The sequence below is a fragment of the Onychostoma macrolepis genome, chromosome 01, assembly GCF_012432095.1.
Source record: "Onychostoma macrolepis isolate SWU-2019 chromosome 01, ASM1243209v1, whole genome shotgun sequence".
In the NCBI taxonomy this organism is placed as follows: domain Eukaryota; kingdom Metazoa; phylum Chordata; class Actinopteri; order Cypriniformes; family Cyprinidae; genus Onychostoma; species Onychostoma macrolepis.
This window is the reverse complement of record NC_081155.1, coordinates 32,237,949-32,255,890: the sequence shown is the minus strand read 5'-3', so window position 1 is coordinate 32,255,890 and position 17,942 is coordinate 32,237,949. Positions and strand designations below refer to the sequence as shown.

The 17,942-nt window shown below is 36.3% G+C and overlaps 1 protein-coding gene across 1 annotated transcript in view; it reads right to left on the bottom strand.

Moving 5' to 3' along the window:
* glrba (glycine receptor, beta a) overlaps positions 1 to 17,942 on the bottom strand; it is a 52,365-nt gene that overhangs the window by 19,971 nt on the left and 14,452 nt on the right. The window contains exons 3-8 of the mRNA XM_058784335.1: positions 17,610 to 17,716; positions 12,181 to 12,248; positions 11,735 to 11,961; positions 10,095 to 10,177; positions 9,809 to 9,949; positions 563 to 715 (exon numbers count right to left, since the gene is read on the bottom strand). Coding sequence (XP_058640318.1) covers positions 563 to 715; positions 9,809 to 9,949; positions 10,095 to 10,177; positions 11,735 to 11,961; positions 12,181 to 12,248; positions 17,610 to 17,716 — 779 coding nt within the window. The remainder of the gene's footprint in view (positions 1 to 562; positions 716 to 9,808; positions 9,950 to 10,094; positions 10,178 to 11,734; positions 11,962 to 12,180; positions 12,249 to 17,609; positions 17,717 to 17,942) is intronic.

Genomic DNA, 17,942 nt, shown 5'->3' with positions numbered 1-17,942 from the left:
TGCTTGTGGCGAAGCTAATTGTAATGATCTTTGATTCTTCATGTGGCTTTCTCTTTTACCACCTGCATTATTATGGTGGTTGTCAGTATGTTATAGGTACAAAACAGATTTTAATAGCAGTGTGTGTTGTTGAATTTACTGGTTTACATTTAAATTTTCTTGTTCGTAAATTACAGTTTTATACTGTAAAATTTACAGTTTTTGGCCGTAAGTGTGTTTACAGTTTCTCTGTATTTTTTACAAAATTATTCTAGCAACCACAGCTGCCAAAATTATTTTGGAAAAACTACAGAATTTTTTTTTACAGTGTATTAGAAACATTATTTGTTAATTATTACAAATTGCTATTACGAAAGTCTGCAGATTTTTTTCAGATGCAACACCTTTGTCACATAAAATCCTATGACTTATTAAATCATTAAATGGGCAATACAAGAAAGACTGAACTGTAGCAACTCTGATAAGGGTCATCAAACACAACACTGCAATTCCAATAACAGCTTGCTACTGTATGTGGTGTTCTTTTGTTTTAACTGACAGCTTCATTTGAAGGCTGACTCACCTAAGGGGACTCGAGCTGCACTGGCGTCTGGGTTGATCCAGAAGGACAGCCATGATAGGACGACAAGGAGCAGGGTGGGAGCATAAACACCCATCATATAAAAGCCCACCTGCCTCCTGAGAGTGAAGATGACTTCCACACAAGTATAATAACCTATAGATTTTGAGAGGGGAACAAGAGAGAATGCGTTAAAATTAAATGAAAGTCTTGGAAGTGTTGCAGCATATCTTCATAATTTATGTGCCTACAAAATGCTTTTTATGTACTGTATAGGGTTTTATTGTTTTACCCTAATCCCAGATTCAGACTTTAAATCTTAAAATATAAATAAATCTCATAAAAATATTACATTAATAATGTTAACAAAGAGTGAAATTAACAAACCATTTAAATGCTTATTGTGTAAACTATTTAATCCTTTTTTTTTACACAAATTACAACAATATAGCACAGTATCATTTCCACAACAATTAATAATGTTGCTCCTTACAGATTTCTTTTTTAACTGTACTTGGTTACCAAGGAGACAGCAGTGTCAGTGGAGAGCTTGAGATAAAATATGAGATGACTGTGATGTGTGAAGAAAATTCAAGATATTGTAAATGTCACTTGTGAACAAAATATTTTTTATTGCATGTCATTTCCAATTAAGATATCATTTAGTCAAAACATTCAAGTTCAATTCTGTGGATTTTTAGGATACTTAAAATCCTGGAATGAAATTAGCCTTAGTAAGACAAAGGAGTCTGCCATATTATTCCAAAAATGTTTCCATCATTGTCATTTCCACCATAGTTATCAAGCAAAATACATAATTTTGTGTGAATGTGGTGGAAATGACATTTGTTATTTTAGACAAAATGACTAAAATAAAATCGTGAGTTTGAAAAATGTATTTTCCACAAGTCCACAGGGCCAAAATTTGCCCATAGTTGAAGAAACACCCATCTATCCAAACTACTTATTCACGTTTACAGTACACATTCTAAGTCCAGTGCTCATGTGTCTCTATATATGTATGTGTGTGTGTGTGTGTGTGTGCATTTGCAGATTCCATAAGGAGTTCATCTGTCTCCCGGGGTCACAGTGAAATCAGTGTGCAAGGGGTCATCTGATGCGATTTCAAGTTTTCCTTTCTCTTTGGAGCGTTACAAGCTATTTGTGCATAGATAAGATCCCTGAAGTTGCAAAGACTAAAGTCCCAAAACCAAATAGATATTCTATATAAAAGTTAAGACTCTACCACGCCCCCCTAAAACGGCTCATTTAAACACGCCCCCACGTCTACGTCACAGTGTGGGAAGATTTGCAAAACACCGCCCAAATGTATACGCAAAGAAAGAAGGCGGAACTATTATTCTCGCTGTAGCATTGTTGCTGCCGCCGGCGCCATGTCCTGGAGACGCTGTATTTCGTTGTGAAAGTGAAAGTACTTTGTTTGGGCTTCCAAATGAGGACACAACTAGAAATCAGTGGTTAAGTTGTATTTACAACACTGTTCCAGAACAGTTCAACCCAAATATTAGAGTGTGTGCACTGTGCAGCGCATTTTACGGAGGACTATTTCCTGAACCTGGAAGAGTAACGTTAGCCTACAATGCTGGCTTGCACAAAGGCTGTTTCTATAAAGTGGGGCAATTCCAACTTTGCAAATACAGTCTGGCGCTTCTGACTCACAGCCTGTAAGTACATCTCTGCTACTGACTATTCAAACGTGAGTTTTGAGCTGTGTAGAGTAGTGCTTGTTGTTTGTCATTTCTCCGATAAAAAATTGCAGACATGGTAATGTTTACGCGGCGTGATGCAACGCGACGCATAAAAAGACAGTAGAAGTCATTATAATCAATAATTATGTCCCCACTGGATGCAACAAATGCCTCATTTATAATGGGTTTTTATTGTTTTTGTGTCATCGTGCCGGGACATGGCATCACAATACGGTAAGGGGCGTAACATTTTCGTCACACGCTTGAGGTATTCGGCCAATCACAACGCACTGGATAGCCGGCCAATCAGAGCAGGCCTCGCATCTCAGAACAATGAGCTTTGTAAAGCGATTGAGGTGTTTTGTTGTTGGATGTAATAATGAACATAGCAGTCATCATTTACTCCCGACATCTGAGCCACTGAAGACGCAGAGGATTAACATTACTTTTGTTTTGAAGGGAATGCGCCGATTCTGATCTGCCTAAATGTGTCAATGTTCGCGCAAATCATTCGTGATCCAGCTTCATCTACAGAAGAAGTGAGTATAAGATTTTTTTAAGAATCTTTGCAAATCGCCTTTCCTAATAATGTGCTAGTTAGCCAGTTTCCGCGGCTAAAGTAAACAGTACTGCTCGTCACCTCACGGAAGAGCGGGGCGGGGTCAGCACAGCTAATTTGCATTTAAAGAAACATGGACTAAAATGGCTTGCTAAAAACAGAGCTGATTTTGACAGGGTAAAAAAGGTGTTTTTTACACTACCATTGAGAAATTTTAACCTAAGTATGCTATAGACTTTTCATTAAGACCCTAAAGAATCATATCAGCTTATATCAAATGGGCATCCAATGACCCCTTTAAACACTGAACAAAAACCTTAAAGTACAACAAAAACAAAACAATGGAAAAAGTACACTGAATAAATCAGATGAGCACAAGCTCTGTTTCACTACATTAAGAAATGATTCCATTAATGTTTATATTTAGATGTCTTACACATAATTATTCTAATATGAACATACTGTGCATACAGCCATAAATATTTGTTCTTTTGCAATTTATATTAATAAGTTATTTTAAGTATACAATAGTAAATGATGTTGAATAATATACAGGAACTTGATCGATGGGCATATACTGTATTTCAACATTTAAAATTTCAAACTGCTAACTGCATGAATAAATTACCCAACATGATACACTATCCAAAATGTTGTCAAAAACTGTTTTTTTATAGTTCATTTACAGTATAGGCACCTCAAATATTCATAGATGGACAAAATAGTGGTTGCGGTGGGCTTAAAGGAATAGTTCACAGAAAAATTCAAATTTGAAGAAAATCTGCTCACCCTCAGGCAATCTAGGATGTAGATGAGATTTTTCTTCATCAGAACAGATTTGGAGAAATTTAGCATTACATCACTTGCTCACCAATGGATCCTCTGCAGTGAATGGGTGCCATCAGAATGAGAGTTCAAATAGCTCATAAAACATCACAATAATCCATAAATAATGAAACCAAAGAACTGTGTTTGTAAGAAACACATTTATCATAAAGGCATTGTTTTAAGACAACTTTAAACCAATGCTTTTGGACAAATACCAATTGTCCATAATCCATAATAACACTTCTTCCAATGAAACATCTTAATGATGGATTGTGTTTTGTTACAAACACACAGCTTTTTGCTTCACAAGATGGTAACTGATGGACTGGAGTTTTGTAGATTATTTGTTTATCAGTTTTTATCAGCTGTTTGATCTCTCATTCTGACGGTACCCATTCACTGCAGAGGATCCATTGGTGAGGAAGTGGTGTAATGCTAAATTTCTCCAAATCTGTTCCAATGACAAAACAAACTCATAAACATCTTGAATGGCCTGGCTGAGAAGGAGCAAATTTTCATTTTTGGGTGGACTATTCCTAGTTTAAATGAATGAAGCTTATAACAGGGCCAAGATGCAGATAAACAAAGTTGTGGGATAATTTATGAATTTATATTTATAAATGTTCAGTAAAACATTTATTACCTATGCATAATAGGTAACACAGACACTCATGATTACTCTTAGAAACACACACCGAAAAACTATAGTGTTCATTTTAAAGCAGTATCATCACTCACAGAAATGAAGAACAGAACTGAGCATTTAGAAACAAGGGCTGAACCTCTGACTTGTACATCATGCTGATACCACTGTCTGTGAACAAAAAAATAAAATAAAAAATAAAAACACAAGTAGCTTTGAGCTCTGTGTGACCATTTTACAATAAAATAGTTAAAGAAATCATTAAGAAAAGGCTACCAATGTTCTTTTTATTGTCTTGTTTATGGTGAGACTGTGTTTGATCATTTATATGAAAGTGTGTGAAGGTACTGCTGTCTGTGTCTGTAATGTTAGCAAGTTACACTCATGCTGTTCTGCTCTCTTATATAAGAAGTGACTACAGTATTATGTAATAAATTCCCACAGGAGAAATACACTCCAATACTTCTAAAGCTATACTTTATGTTAAGGGTACAAATGTGAGTATGTGTGTTTATGAGGGTGGCGAAATGATGGATAATACATAGTCAGCAGGTTCCAAAATAAGTTTTTTTTTTTTAATCACCCTGAAGGGATTTATTTTGCAATAATGACCAGCTGACTGTACACTATACACTGCCCTACATTTAGTTAAATGTATATGAAATTTTCATTTGACACCAATGAATCCTCTGCAGTGAATGGGTGCCGTCAGAACGAGAGTTCAAACAGCTGATAAAAACATCACAATAATTCACAAGTAACCAACATGATACCAGTCCATCAATTATTGTCTTGTGAAGTGAAAAGCTGCATGTTTATAAGAAACAAATCCATACATTAAATAAGGCATTTTAACTTTTTCCAATTCTGGCCAAAATACAAGTCCGTAATCCATAATAACATTTCCTCCAGTGAAAAAGTCCATTCCCTGTTGTCCTTTCACATCAAAATCCACTGATGTTTGTTTAGAACCGTTTTGGACTGTTTTCACTTGTAAAAATGTGCTTGCTCTGTGCGTATTTCTCTCCTGATTCATAAAACTTTTTTCACTGGAAAAAGCGATATTATGGCTAGAGGACTTTTTAGCCGGAAGCTATGGCTTGCTGCTTTTTACCTCACAAGACGTTAACTGATGGACTGGAGTCGTGTCGATTATTTGTGGATTAATGTGATGTTTTTATCAGCTGTTCGAACTCTCATCTGACGGCACCCATTCACAACAGAGAAGTTGTGTAATGCTAAATTTCCCCAAATTCTGTTCTGATGAAAAGAAAAAAATAAAACTCTTCTACATCTTCGATGGCTTGAGGGAGAGTAAATTTTCACATTTTCATTTTTGGGTGAACAATTCCTTTAAGCAGATTTTAGACGGATTTCTAGGAAAGATTTAGATTTTAAAAATGAAATATAAAAAAGAAGCTGAAATATATTAGAGCTTTTAAAAGACTTACAACACTAAGTCCCTTTTAAAGAGAATCCACTATAATGATACCTTACTGATAAGGCGGTGGGGTTGCATACACTGTAGTAGTAAAGCAATGTATTCACACCATACTCTGCGATGTCAGTGAGAGCTCAAAGCGCTGCAAATGAAAAGAAAAGAAAAGAAAAAAAAAAAACAAACAAAAAAAAAAAAACATGCAAATAGAAAACAACTTCATCAGTTTGACAACACATGCGCTGCAAATACTCACAACGCGACCTACTACAGAAATGCGCTGCAAATACTCACAACACAACCAAATACAGAAACGTGCTGCAAATACGCACAGACCACATCGGAAATGTTTAAGGGAACTCCAACAAGTGACGAACCTGGCTGGCTTAATGTCTACTCTAAAAGGTGAGATTTTTGTTTATTTTAGCATCCTGATCATATGATTCCTTAGATTTTTTGGATATTAGTAGCCTAAATAAGCTGACAAAATACACAATTACTGTAACTGTGAAACGCTATGTAAACTATGTAAACTTACTTTTACAAATTCCTTTAAGAAATTTAGCTATAATTTAAACTATAATTTAACTATAGTAAAAACATGGTAACCGCAAATTAAACATGGTTTTGCTACACTAACCATAGTTTAACCATATAGTCTTTATACAACTGTGGTTATACAAATGGTAATCAATATACCAAAAACATGGTTATTACTATAAAACCATGGTTAATTTTCTTAAGGGTTTTTGGGGGTCCCCTTGAAACATTTCCATTGAGGTCTGTGCTACTTATAATGCTTTTCTGTATTTGGTCACGTTGTGCGAAGCGCCTTTCTGTATTTGGTTGTGTTGCCAGTATTTGCAGCGCATTTCTGCCAACATTTGGTTTTCAACCACTGAAAATGGGAATTATACAACAGTCTGAATATGGGACCTCATTGAGGTGCCCATATCTCTGGGACTGAATGATACAGAACCTTGAAAATAAAGATTCCAAAATAAAAGTTTTCAACATTATTTGTTCTTCAGACATTCCTCTTTAAAAGAAAATAATTATCATATTTTTGCAAAGTGACCCACATTTGGTTTTTGACCACTGAAAATGTGTACAATTTATCGATTTACTCCTGGAGCCATATTGAAATTACATTATCTCTGGAAAAAGCGGCAATCTCCCGGTCTCCATCTTGAAACCAACACGGAAGTGACTTAAATTGCAATTCATCGACTGGCCGCTAGAGACTGACTCCAAAAGGGAGCCAAATAGTGGATTACTTAGTAAATATTCATCCATGACATTTAATATTTTGGCTTTCATAACTATACATGTTTATCTTTCTTCAGAATAAATATTAGCAAAATCAAACATTTTAGCCGGGGACCTCTGGTTAAGTTGACACGGAATGACCCACAAACATAACTACACAGATCCAGAGGTGGGTAGTAACGAGTTACATTTACTTCGTTACATTTACTTGAGTACATTTTTTGGGTAACTAATACTTTTAAAGTATATTTAAAAATGGGTACTTTTACTCTTACTCAAGTACATTTTTAGTGAAAAAACGGTACTTTTACTTCGTTACTGTGGGCGACGCTCCTCTCGTTATTTTATCTTAATGCAATACAAGTTAAAAATCCTTCAATTTATTCCAAACGCGCCGTCTACTTTTTTTCTGGGCAATGAGCGATGCCCGTTCGCGAATGATTCATTCTTTTGAGTCAATTCTGTTCGAAGGCTTGATCAAACCAGTTGGCAAACCAGTGAATCGGTTCGCGAATCAGTTTGAATGATTCGTTCAGTTCCCTGCCGCACGCGCTGAGTCGCCTGAAGCGGTTCTCACTCAGAGTTGTAACATCAAGAGCGTTGAAGACGTGGCTTTGGATCTACAGTCAGTTGAAAGCAAATCTGCAAAGGCTATGGTTTGTTAGCTATGAAGATCTTTATTAGACGAACATCGCGTGTGCTGTCGGTTCGACAGGTATAGATTCGATTACAATACACGATACCACTATGACATTACCAGTTCGTTGTACATGTACCTTACACATTAAAAACAACATATAATTTATTCATTAAATAAGCTGTCACAGAGTATGAAATAAACACCCGCCAAACCCGCGTTAGTTCCAGGAGGAATGCCTTGCCTAGACACAATTAATATTGATATTTTCACAATATTTACGCTTGCAGAAATAAAGGCTACATTTGTTTACATTTTGCAGAACAGACGGAATAAGTGCATTTGTTTCGTTATGTTCAGATGTTCTGTAGCAGTCATGTGAGGAGTTTTCACTCTTCTCCGTGTCAGAGGTTATATACATATATACATTTATTATACATAATTAATATACTTTAAAATTATTTAATTTAATTCAGTGATGCAAATCAGAATTTTTATCAGCTGTTACTCCAGTTTTCAGAGTCATATGATCCATCAGAAATTATTAAAATATATTGATTTATTACCAGTTGTTGAAAAAAACTCCTTTGCTGGTCTTAAGCTGGTCGGACCAGCACATGACCAGCATAAACCAGCAAAGGACCAGCTTAAATCAGCTCAAACCAGCATCCCATGCTTCAAAACATACCTTACCAGCATATGCTGTTTTTTCAAAGAGAACAGTTTTACTGCTTAATATTTTTGGAACCTGTGACATTTTGTTCAGGATTCTTTTATGAATAGAAAGCTAAAAAGAACAGCATTGATAATAAATCAGGCTGATAAAAATTCAGATTTGCATCACTGAAAAAACAAAAAAACAAAAGCATTAAAAGTATTTTAAGCGGCGGTGTGTGTGTGTATATATATATATATATATATACACATTTTATCTAAATATCTATATATTTAAATAAAAGTATACTATATGCAGTATATGATCCAAAGTAACTAGTAACTAACTACTTGAGTAGTTTTTTTATCCGATACTTTTTACTCTTACTCAAGTAACTATTCAGACTATTACTTTTACTTTTACTTGAGTAAATATTTCTTAAAGTACTTTTACTTTTACTTGAGTACAGTTTTTGGGTACTCTACCCACCTCTGCACAGATCACATGGCAAACATGCTGTGCATATAGCAACATTAACGTATCATTATCACTAACATCTCTGCCAGCTTGCCTCAGGCTCAGAATGCAGCAGCATCATAGATACTGTAGCTATATCAAAGATTTGTGAATAAAGCAAGAGACCAGCTACGTTCAGAATGAAATACTTGCATACTGTTAGATATATACACTAGAAATAGTATGTAAAAAAAAAAAAAAAAACGGTGGCAAATGTTAAGGTAACTTTACAAGGTTTCATAAGTTCAAGTTAGTTAATGCATTAACTAACATTAATTAACAATGAGCAACAAATTTGTTACAGTTTTAATTACTTTTGTTAATGTTAGTTTAAAAAATACAACTGTTCATTGTTAGTTCATGTTAGCTCAGGTACATTAAATAATATTAAAATATACAACTTTTAATTTTAATAATGAATTACTAAATGTTGGAATTAACATTAACTTAGACTAATAAATGTTTTAGAAGTATTTTTATTGTTAATTCATGTTAACTACTGTAATTAGTTACTGCAGAAATGGCAGTATGCTATTCCAATCATAGCTAGGGTGTGGGAACAAAAAGGGAAGTGGATGGGAACATACAGTTCTCACACACAAAAAAAAATGGATCAGGTGTTTAGAGCTTGATGAGAGAACAGAAGGTGCTCAGGCATGAACATTTATCATTTAACAAGATACTTCACAACCATAACATTCATTAAAAAAAGAAACGCATGATCATTCCAAGTGTTTAATGCTACAGTAAGACTCTGGCTCTAATACTGAGGTCGTTCTGCCAAGCTATCCATCCCAGAGTATTGATTCATTTGAGTTTGAATTAGGAGTGTAAAAGAGGTATGAGGTCAGCGTTTTCTCACTTGCATGTGTGTGTGAGTGTGTGTGTGTGCTATTCTTGAGCTGTTGCCATCCTGAACACTATGTCCTCTTTCTGTGTTGCCCTCCTTTAATATGTATGAAAATATAAGTGTCTATTTATATGTCAATCCATACCTGTTCCCTGGTAGAACTTTGTGCAATTTCCATACTTAATGTCCTCTTGCTTTACATCAAACTGTGGCAAAGCAATCTCGTCCATCTGAACAGGGTCTCCAGACTGCCACATAAACACCAGATCCTTTGTGGTATAGCCAACTACATACACACACAAAAAACACACAACCTTAACATTAACATGTCACCTCATCCTTATTCCCATCTCTTAAAATAAAAATAAAATTCGGTAGTTTTGTCCTATTGCAAGAGTACAAGTTTGTGTGGGTATGTTTATTTCACTTACAGCTCTCTAACTGCATCTTGCAGAGCTGGGTGTCCATAGGAAACAGTGTTAGATCCAGAGGGCAAGAAAGAGTGACAGACAACCTGAAAAAAAGAGGATTTACTTGAATACAGTTTTTTTAGAATTTAGAACAGACGGTATGTGTGCAAGAGAGTATGTGAAGAGAGGATAGACACACACACACACACACAGCAAGGTTCATTAGTCTTGGGTGCATGTGGAGCAGCAGTAGCAGATGAGAGAGAGAGAGAGAGAGTGAGAGAGAGAGAGAGTAAAGGCGGCAGTGGGGTGACATTCTCACTCCAAGGCTCTCTCACACATGCACACACACATGGAAGAGCAAAGATGTAGCATATTCTCTCATCTGCCACAAAGACCCTTTCAGCTTGAGCAAACAGCCATAGCTTCAAACATCCTGCTATCTAAATATGCTGCGGTTAAGGATCAGAACAGAATAAATAGCAAGAAAAACAACAAGATATATATATATATATATATATATAGTGAAAAAGTGTCAAATGATAAACATGAATACGAGAAGAATCATTTCAACAGCTCTTTCAGCAAAGCAAATGTAACAAGGACAAATTGCCAGAGGTGCAATAAGCATTTCATATCTGTGAAATAAATAAACTCCAAGGCCAGATTTTAAATGGAGGGAAATAGCACTTTAAAAACTTGAAATTGAAACATGACACCCTTCTATTATAAAAGCAGTATGAACAGTTTTCTTCATAATTCTTCTTTATAGCTACACTGTTTAGGGCTAATTTTAATCTACTGCAAACCATCTGGTGAATAATGCATCAAGCACTGATATTCTTTGATACATAACTCTAATCTTTCTGAAACATCATAAAGAGATAAGATAAAAAATTCTAAAGATGGTGACTACTTTAAGACTGCTTGGGAAGCCTGGCTTACTTTAAAATTTAATCATAAAATGCAGCAATGTCATTCATTTACACTACCATTCAAAAGTGTAGGGTCGGTAAGACTTTTTAATGTTAAAGTCTCTTATACTGACCGATGCAGCATTTGTTTGATTAAAAATAATTTTGAAATATAAATAATGAAATATAATTGCAATTTAACCTGTGATAGCAAAGCTGAACTATTCAGCAGCCATTACTCCAGTCTTCAGTGTCACAGATTCTTCAGAAATCATTTTAATATGATGATTTGACGGTAAAGAACTACTATGTTGCTTGGCTACTGTAAATGGCCTCATGAACTATATTACATGGTGGATAAATTGATTATTCGGATTAGTATTATTAATAGCAAATAATTTAGGGAAAACTATCCACTGAACATTGGTGTTTTTATTAACCTATTGCCACTGTATTATTGAAACAATAAACTGCATTACACATTTTTATCTTAGAACATCCAGAATATGAACAACCCCTATATGTAATAACGCAAGTCTCTTGTGACTTATTAACCAAAACAACAAAATAATTTTATTTCCATATACAGTATAATGCATATTTTAGTATGTTTGCATATTTGCACTACAGAGCAATGCAGTACATTTTACTACCTTGTGAAAAGTTCTCTTTTAATTCTTTTACTAACACAGTTATTATTATTATTATTTTTTTTACAAAACTGTGAAATATCTGACCATGGATTACCTCATGCTGATGAGGACATCTCCATTGCGGAAAATGAACAGGAGTATGTTTTCCTGTGTAACGTCGTGAAAATTAGCATTTTTTTCATTGGCGAAAAACAGATCTGGTTTCCACAGACACTGGAACATTTTTGGATCAACGGTCAATGCATCCGACTTAAAATCAGCTGGCAACCGTAGCCGTGGGTCATTCCAGCGCTGGCGCAGGAATATATTAACACGGTAATCCTGGAAATTAAACATACAACTTGTCTTGGTACAACATAGTATAAAAAAACAAATATATTTTAAAATCAATCAAACATACAACATTTAACAAGATTGTGTGCATAAATGACTAATATGAAACAAAAAATATGCAAAGAAAAGATATGCAAAAACAGTTAGGCGGGTAGAATAAACGGATAGTAAATTACACACACATACAACTAATGTTTTTTTACAAACCATTGTGGTCTCCTGGATTGATCCAAAGCTGTTGATGAAGATATTCACCTTATCTTCCACTGGGATACCTGCAAACACATGATAGCATGCCTTTCAGAGGAATATAATCAAGGACATCAGCCATGTGTGCAGGATAAAAGATGTACTATTCTCAGATTCACCAAAGTGCGAAATAAATACTCCCAAATGTGAGCATATTTTGTGCTCTGTTGGATGTGAGAACTCGGAACTGTAGCAGATGCCCATTGATCTAATGGAGTTTCGTTCTGACATATTCTTATTCCACTGGGTTCAGAATGACACATTCTAATTTCACAGGGTCTTATGATCCTCAGCAGCACCACGGAAGAGAATTTCCAATTACTCTGTACAATACACACTCTGCCATTCTCTGACACTGTGATTAACTTATCATTCTAATGAGGTCTTCCATTATGTTATTTGTGACTTTTTTGTGAAAAAAGAGCAAGCATTACATTTTATAGTTGTTTTATGAACTTGCTAGAGGTCTGAGAGGTTTGATAATCAGGGTGTGACACAAATACTAAAATGCTTCACTAAAGTATGTATGTATAGTATGTGTGTGTATATATATGAAAAAAAAAAGAATTGAATTATATTTGATCAGTCTATTCTGTTTCTACATAAATATATCAAAAATATATTTGATATATTTCTTTATAAATTTAAATAAAATCTTTTTTCTTATATATATAGAGAGAATAAGATTAACTACATTTGACCATGACCATATCTTATATAGTTTTTACATAAATTTATCATACATTTGTTAAATATTGATATATTTAAATCTAATTCATTGATATATTAAAATATAATTAAACTTATTTACAGGGTATTATACATATATATACACGGTGCGATTTGCCGGGGGGGATTTCCCCCCCTCTGGTCTATGCATCCCTGTCTCTGCTGAATAATTTTTATCCCCGGTGGGAATAAAAACATCCCACGAACCCGCTCCGAGGTCCCAATCTGAATAAAATGATTTGTGATACGTGATCCGATTGGAGCGCTTCGAAACAGTGAATCATTTTGCGACGCAATGGTACTTGATTCGTTGTTTGAATAACCGTGGAAATGAAATCATTACAATTAATAGGCCAGTATTTTAAAATGTTTTGTTATTAAACTGTGATCACGTTAAATATAGTTTCCGTCATATTAAAAACATTTCAAAAAAGTTTTCAAAAGTACCCACCCCTCTGGTTTTTTCACAAATCGCACCCTGTGTGTGTGTGTGTGTGTGTGTGTGTGTGTGTATATGTGTATATATATATATATATATATATATATATATATATATATATATATATATATATATATATATATACACACACACACACACAGTATATGCAGTATATATAAGGGTGGGAATCTTCAGGCACTTCACGATCCGATCCGATTCAACAATTGGCAGACGATCTGAATGAGTTCTATTGCAGGTTTGAATAAACACCGTTAACACCTCCATCAACACCCCCTCTCCCCCACTCCTGCACTTCAGATCAGTGAAAATTGAAGAAAACAGATCAAGAAAAGTGAAAATGTGACACCAGCCTGTCTGAAAACCTGTGCTGACCAGCTGGCCCCCATCTTCACACAGATCTTTAACAGATCACTGGAGCTGTGTGATCCCTTCCTGCTTCAAAAGCTCCACCATCATCCCCGTCCCAAAAAACCCCCAAGATAACAGGACTTAACGACTACAGACCTGTGGCTCTAACATCTGTGGCCATGAAGTCAATTGAAAAATTGCTGTTCGCTTATCTGAAGGACAACACTGGACCCTTACTGGACCCCCTGCAGTTTATTACAGAGCAAACAGGTCTGTGGATGTAGTCAACATGGGATTGCACTACATCCTGCAGCATCTGGACAGACCAGGGACTTATGAGGATCCTGTTTGTGGATTTCAGCTTTTAACACTATCATTCCAAACCTCCTCCTGTCCAAACTAACTAAGCTATCCGTGCCCACCTCCATCTGTCAGTGGATCACCAGCTTCCTGACAGACAGGCAGCAGCTAGTAAAGCTGGGAAAATTATCATCCAGCACCCGTACGATCAGCACTGGTGCCCCCCAGGGCTGCGTCCTCTCCCCACTACTCCTTTCCCTGTATACCAATGACTGCACATCTAAAGACCCCTCTGTCAAGCTCCTAACATTTGCAGACGACACCACCCTTGTAGACCTCATTCCGGATGGTGACGGGTCTGCCTACAGACAGCAGGTTAAAGAGCTGGCTGTTTGGTGCAGTCTTAACAACCTGGAGCTCAACACGCTCAAAACAGTGGAGATGATCATGGACTTCAGGAGAAACCCCCCTGATCTCCCCCCACTCACCATCATGGACAGCACTGTAACAACAGTGGAGTCATTCAGGTTCCTGGGCAACACCATCTCTCAGGAGCTGAAGTGGGACAATCACATAGACTCCATTGTTAAAAAGGCCCAGCAGAGGTTGTACTTCCTTCGCCAGCTGAGGAAATTCAACCTGCCACAGGAGCTGCTTAAACAGTTCTACTCCGCCATCATTGAATCTGTCCTCTGCACTTCAATAACTGTGGTTCAGCTCAGCTACCAAATCTGTCCTCAGAAGACTAAGTCGGATAGTCCGGACTGCTGAGCGAATCATTGGTACAACCCTCCCTACTCTCCAAGAACTGTACTCATCCAGAGTGAGCAAAAGGGCTGGCAAAATCACTCTGGACCCCTCACATCCAGCACACTCCCTCTTTGAACTGCTGCCGTCTGGTCGACGCTACAGAGCTCTGAGCACCAGAACAGCCAGCACAGGAACAGTTTCTTCCCTCAGGCAATCCATCTCATGAACACTTGACAATAAACATGGAACAAACAACACTATTACATGTTTATTTATTTAACACACATACTTGTTTAAATTTCAAATGTGCACATAACATACCTGTACATACAAAATTGTCGATGTTGTATATTGTGTTTTTGCTATTTTGTACATTTGTATATTATTAAGTTGGCTTGAGAAACTTACTGAAATGCTATTTAAACTTCTTATTATTATTCTTCTGAGACTAAATTTACAACTCTAACTCCTCCTAGAGCTTTAACTCTACAGACTCCAAACTCAGCCCAGATCTTCAGACTGGTCTGACTCGAGTTGCTATATCTTTTCTAACTGATCCGACTTATGGTTTTCATAAAACTGAAGATTAAAAATCATAAAAATCCCATAGATTTACATTGACGGAATGTTCAGATGAGCCAAGACTATTCAAACTCCAACTGTCAAAATTTAAATCTAAACACACTGAAGCCCATTAGACTCAATCAGACTTCCCTTCTATGTACTATTTCTAACCCATTCAAACTCATCTATCTCTCTATCTATCTATCTATCTATCTATCTATCTATTTATCTATCTATCCTAGCGAAATGCTAATCATGCTAATGACAAGCTAGTCACTTGCTAATCATGCTAGAAACATGCTAGTAACTTGCAAATCATGCTAGCAACATGCTAGTAACATGCTAATCATGCTAGAAACATGCTAGCGACATGCTAGTCACTTGCTAGCAACATGCTAGTGGCATGCTAATCATGCTAGAAACATGCTAGCGACATACTAGTCACTTGCTAATCATGCTAGCAACATGTTAGTGGCATGCTAATCATGCTAGAAACATGCTAGCGACATGCTAGCAACTTGCTAATAATGCTATCAACCTGCTAGTCACTTGCTAATCATGCTAGCAACATGCTAATCATGCTAGAAACATGCTAGCGACATGCTAGTAATTTGCTAATCATGCTAGAAACATGCTAGCGACATACTAGTCACTTGCTAATCATGCTAGCAACATGCTAGTGGCATGCTAATCATGCTAGAAACATGCTAGCAACTTGCTAATAATGCTATCAACATGCTAGTCACTTGCTAATCATGCTAGCAACATGCTAATCATGCTAGAAACATGTTAGTGACATGCTAGTAACTTGCTAATCATGCTAGCAAAACATACTGGTAGCATGCTAATCATGCTAGAAACATGCTAGCAACATGCTAGTAACTTGTTAATCATGCTAGCAACATGCTAATCACTTGCTAATCATGCTAGCAATATGCTAGTGGCATGCTAATCATGCTAGAAACATGCTAGCAACTTGCTAATAATGCTATCAACATGCTAGTCACTTGCTAATCATGCTAGCAACATGCTAATCATGCTAGAAACATGTTAGTGACATGCTAGTAACTTGCTAATCATGCAAGCAAAACATACTAATCATGCTAGAAACATGCTAGTGACATGCTAATAATGTTAGCAACAATGATAATCATGCTAGAAACATGCTAGCAACATGCTAGTAACTTGTTAATCATGCTAGCAACATGCTAATCACTTGCTAATCATGCTAACAACATTCTAGTAACACCTTAGCAACCACTCCAGGTACCCTAGCAACTGCATAGCAACACCTTAGCAACCACCCTGGGTACCTTAGCAACTGCATAGCAACACCTTAGCAACCACCCAGGGTACCCTAGCAACCACCTAGCAACCACCCCAGGTACCTTAGCAACCGCGTAGCAACACCCTAGCAACTGCCCCGGGTACCCTAGCAACACCCTAGCAACCACCCCAAGTACCCTAGCAACCGCATAGCAACACCTTAGCAACTGCCCCGGGAACCTTAGCAACAGCATAGCAACACCTTAGCAACCACACTCGGTACCTTAGCAACCGCATAGCAACACCTTAGTAACCACCAAAGTTAGCCTAGCAACCATCATAGCAACCACTCTGAGGTCCTTCTATCTATCTATCTATCTATCTATCTATCTAAAGTCTATCTGTCTTTCTGTCTATCTATCTATAATCTGACTCTATCTATCTATCTATCTATCTATCTATGTATCAAACTTTAAGCTTTTAAAACTACTTTAAACTTCAAAATATTTCAGACTGAAACCCATCAAACTTAAAACTTTTAACATTTTTCAAATTTAAACTTTTTAAACTTCTTAAACTTTTTTTAAACTTTTCAAACTTTTTAAACTTTTCAAACTTTCTGGTCCGTCTTTCTCAAGCCAACTTAAAGTTTGTCTCGACAAACTTTTCTATCTAGTTCTTTTTATTATCTGTGTCTTGTCTTGTCACTGTCATTCTGTTGCACTGTGGAGCTTCTGTCACTAAAACAAATTCCTCGTATGTGTAAACATACCTGGCTGGCAATAAAGCTCATTCTGATTCTGATTATATTTTTTCAGCCGTAAATGTGTTTAATATATTTGTGTATTTTTCAGTAAATCATTTTGGCTATTCAACCACTATAGCAGGGTTTATTTAGCAAGGAAAATGAAATAAAACATTTTTGTAAAAAAAGAAAGTATATCAAGATAGTATACTGAAATCTCAGTACCTTTGAAGTTTGGTCGTATTCGTGAATCATAGGTCATCAACAAGCGGTTCAGTATGTTGCTGGTTGAGTTGGCTGGGACTCTGTCCAAGTCTTCTGCTGATAACTGACTGGCAATGTCAAAACAGACACACGCACACTATACTGGCAGTACATCACTTATCAAAGTTATACTAGGACATAACTTGCCCTGGCAAAGAGTCAAAGCCTTCTCAGATTAAAGAACTATTCAACACATCATTCTTCTGGAATGTCTGCTATCAGAAAACATATTAAAAAGCACAGACACTTATTCATGCTTATAGATTTAGACCACTAGCCCTGTCTATGGCCTAA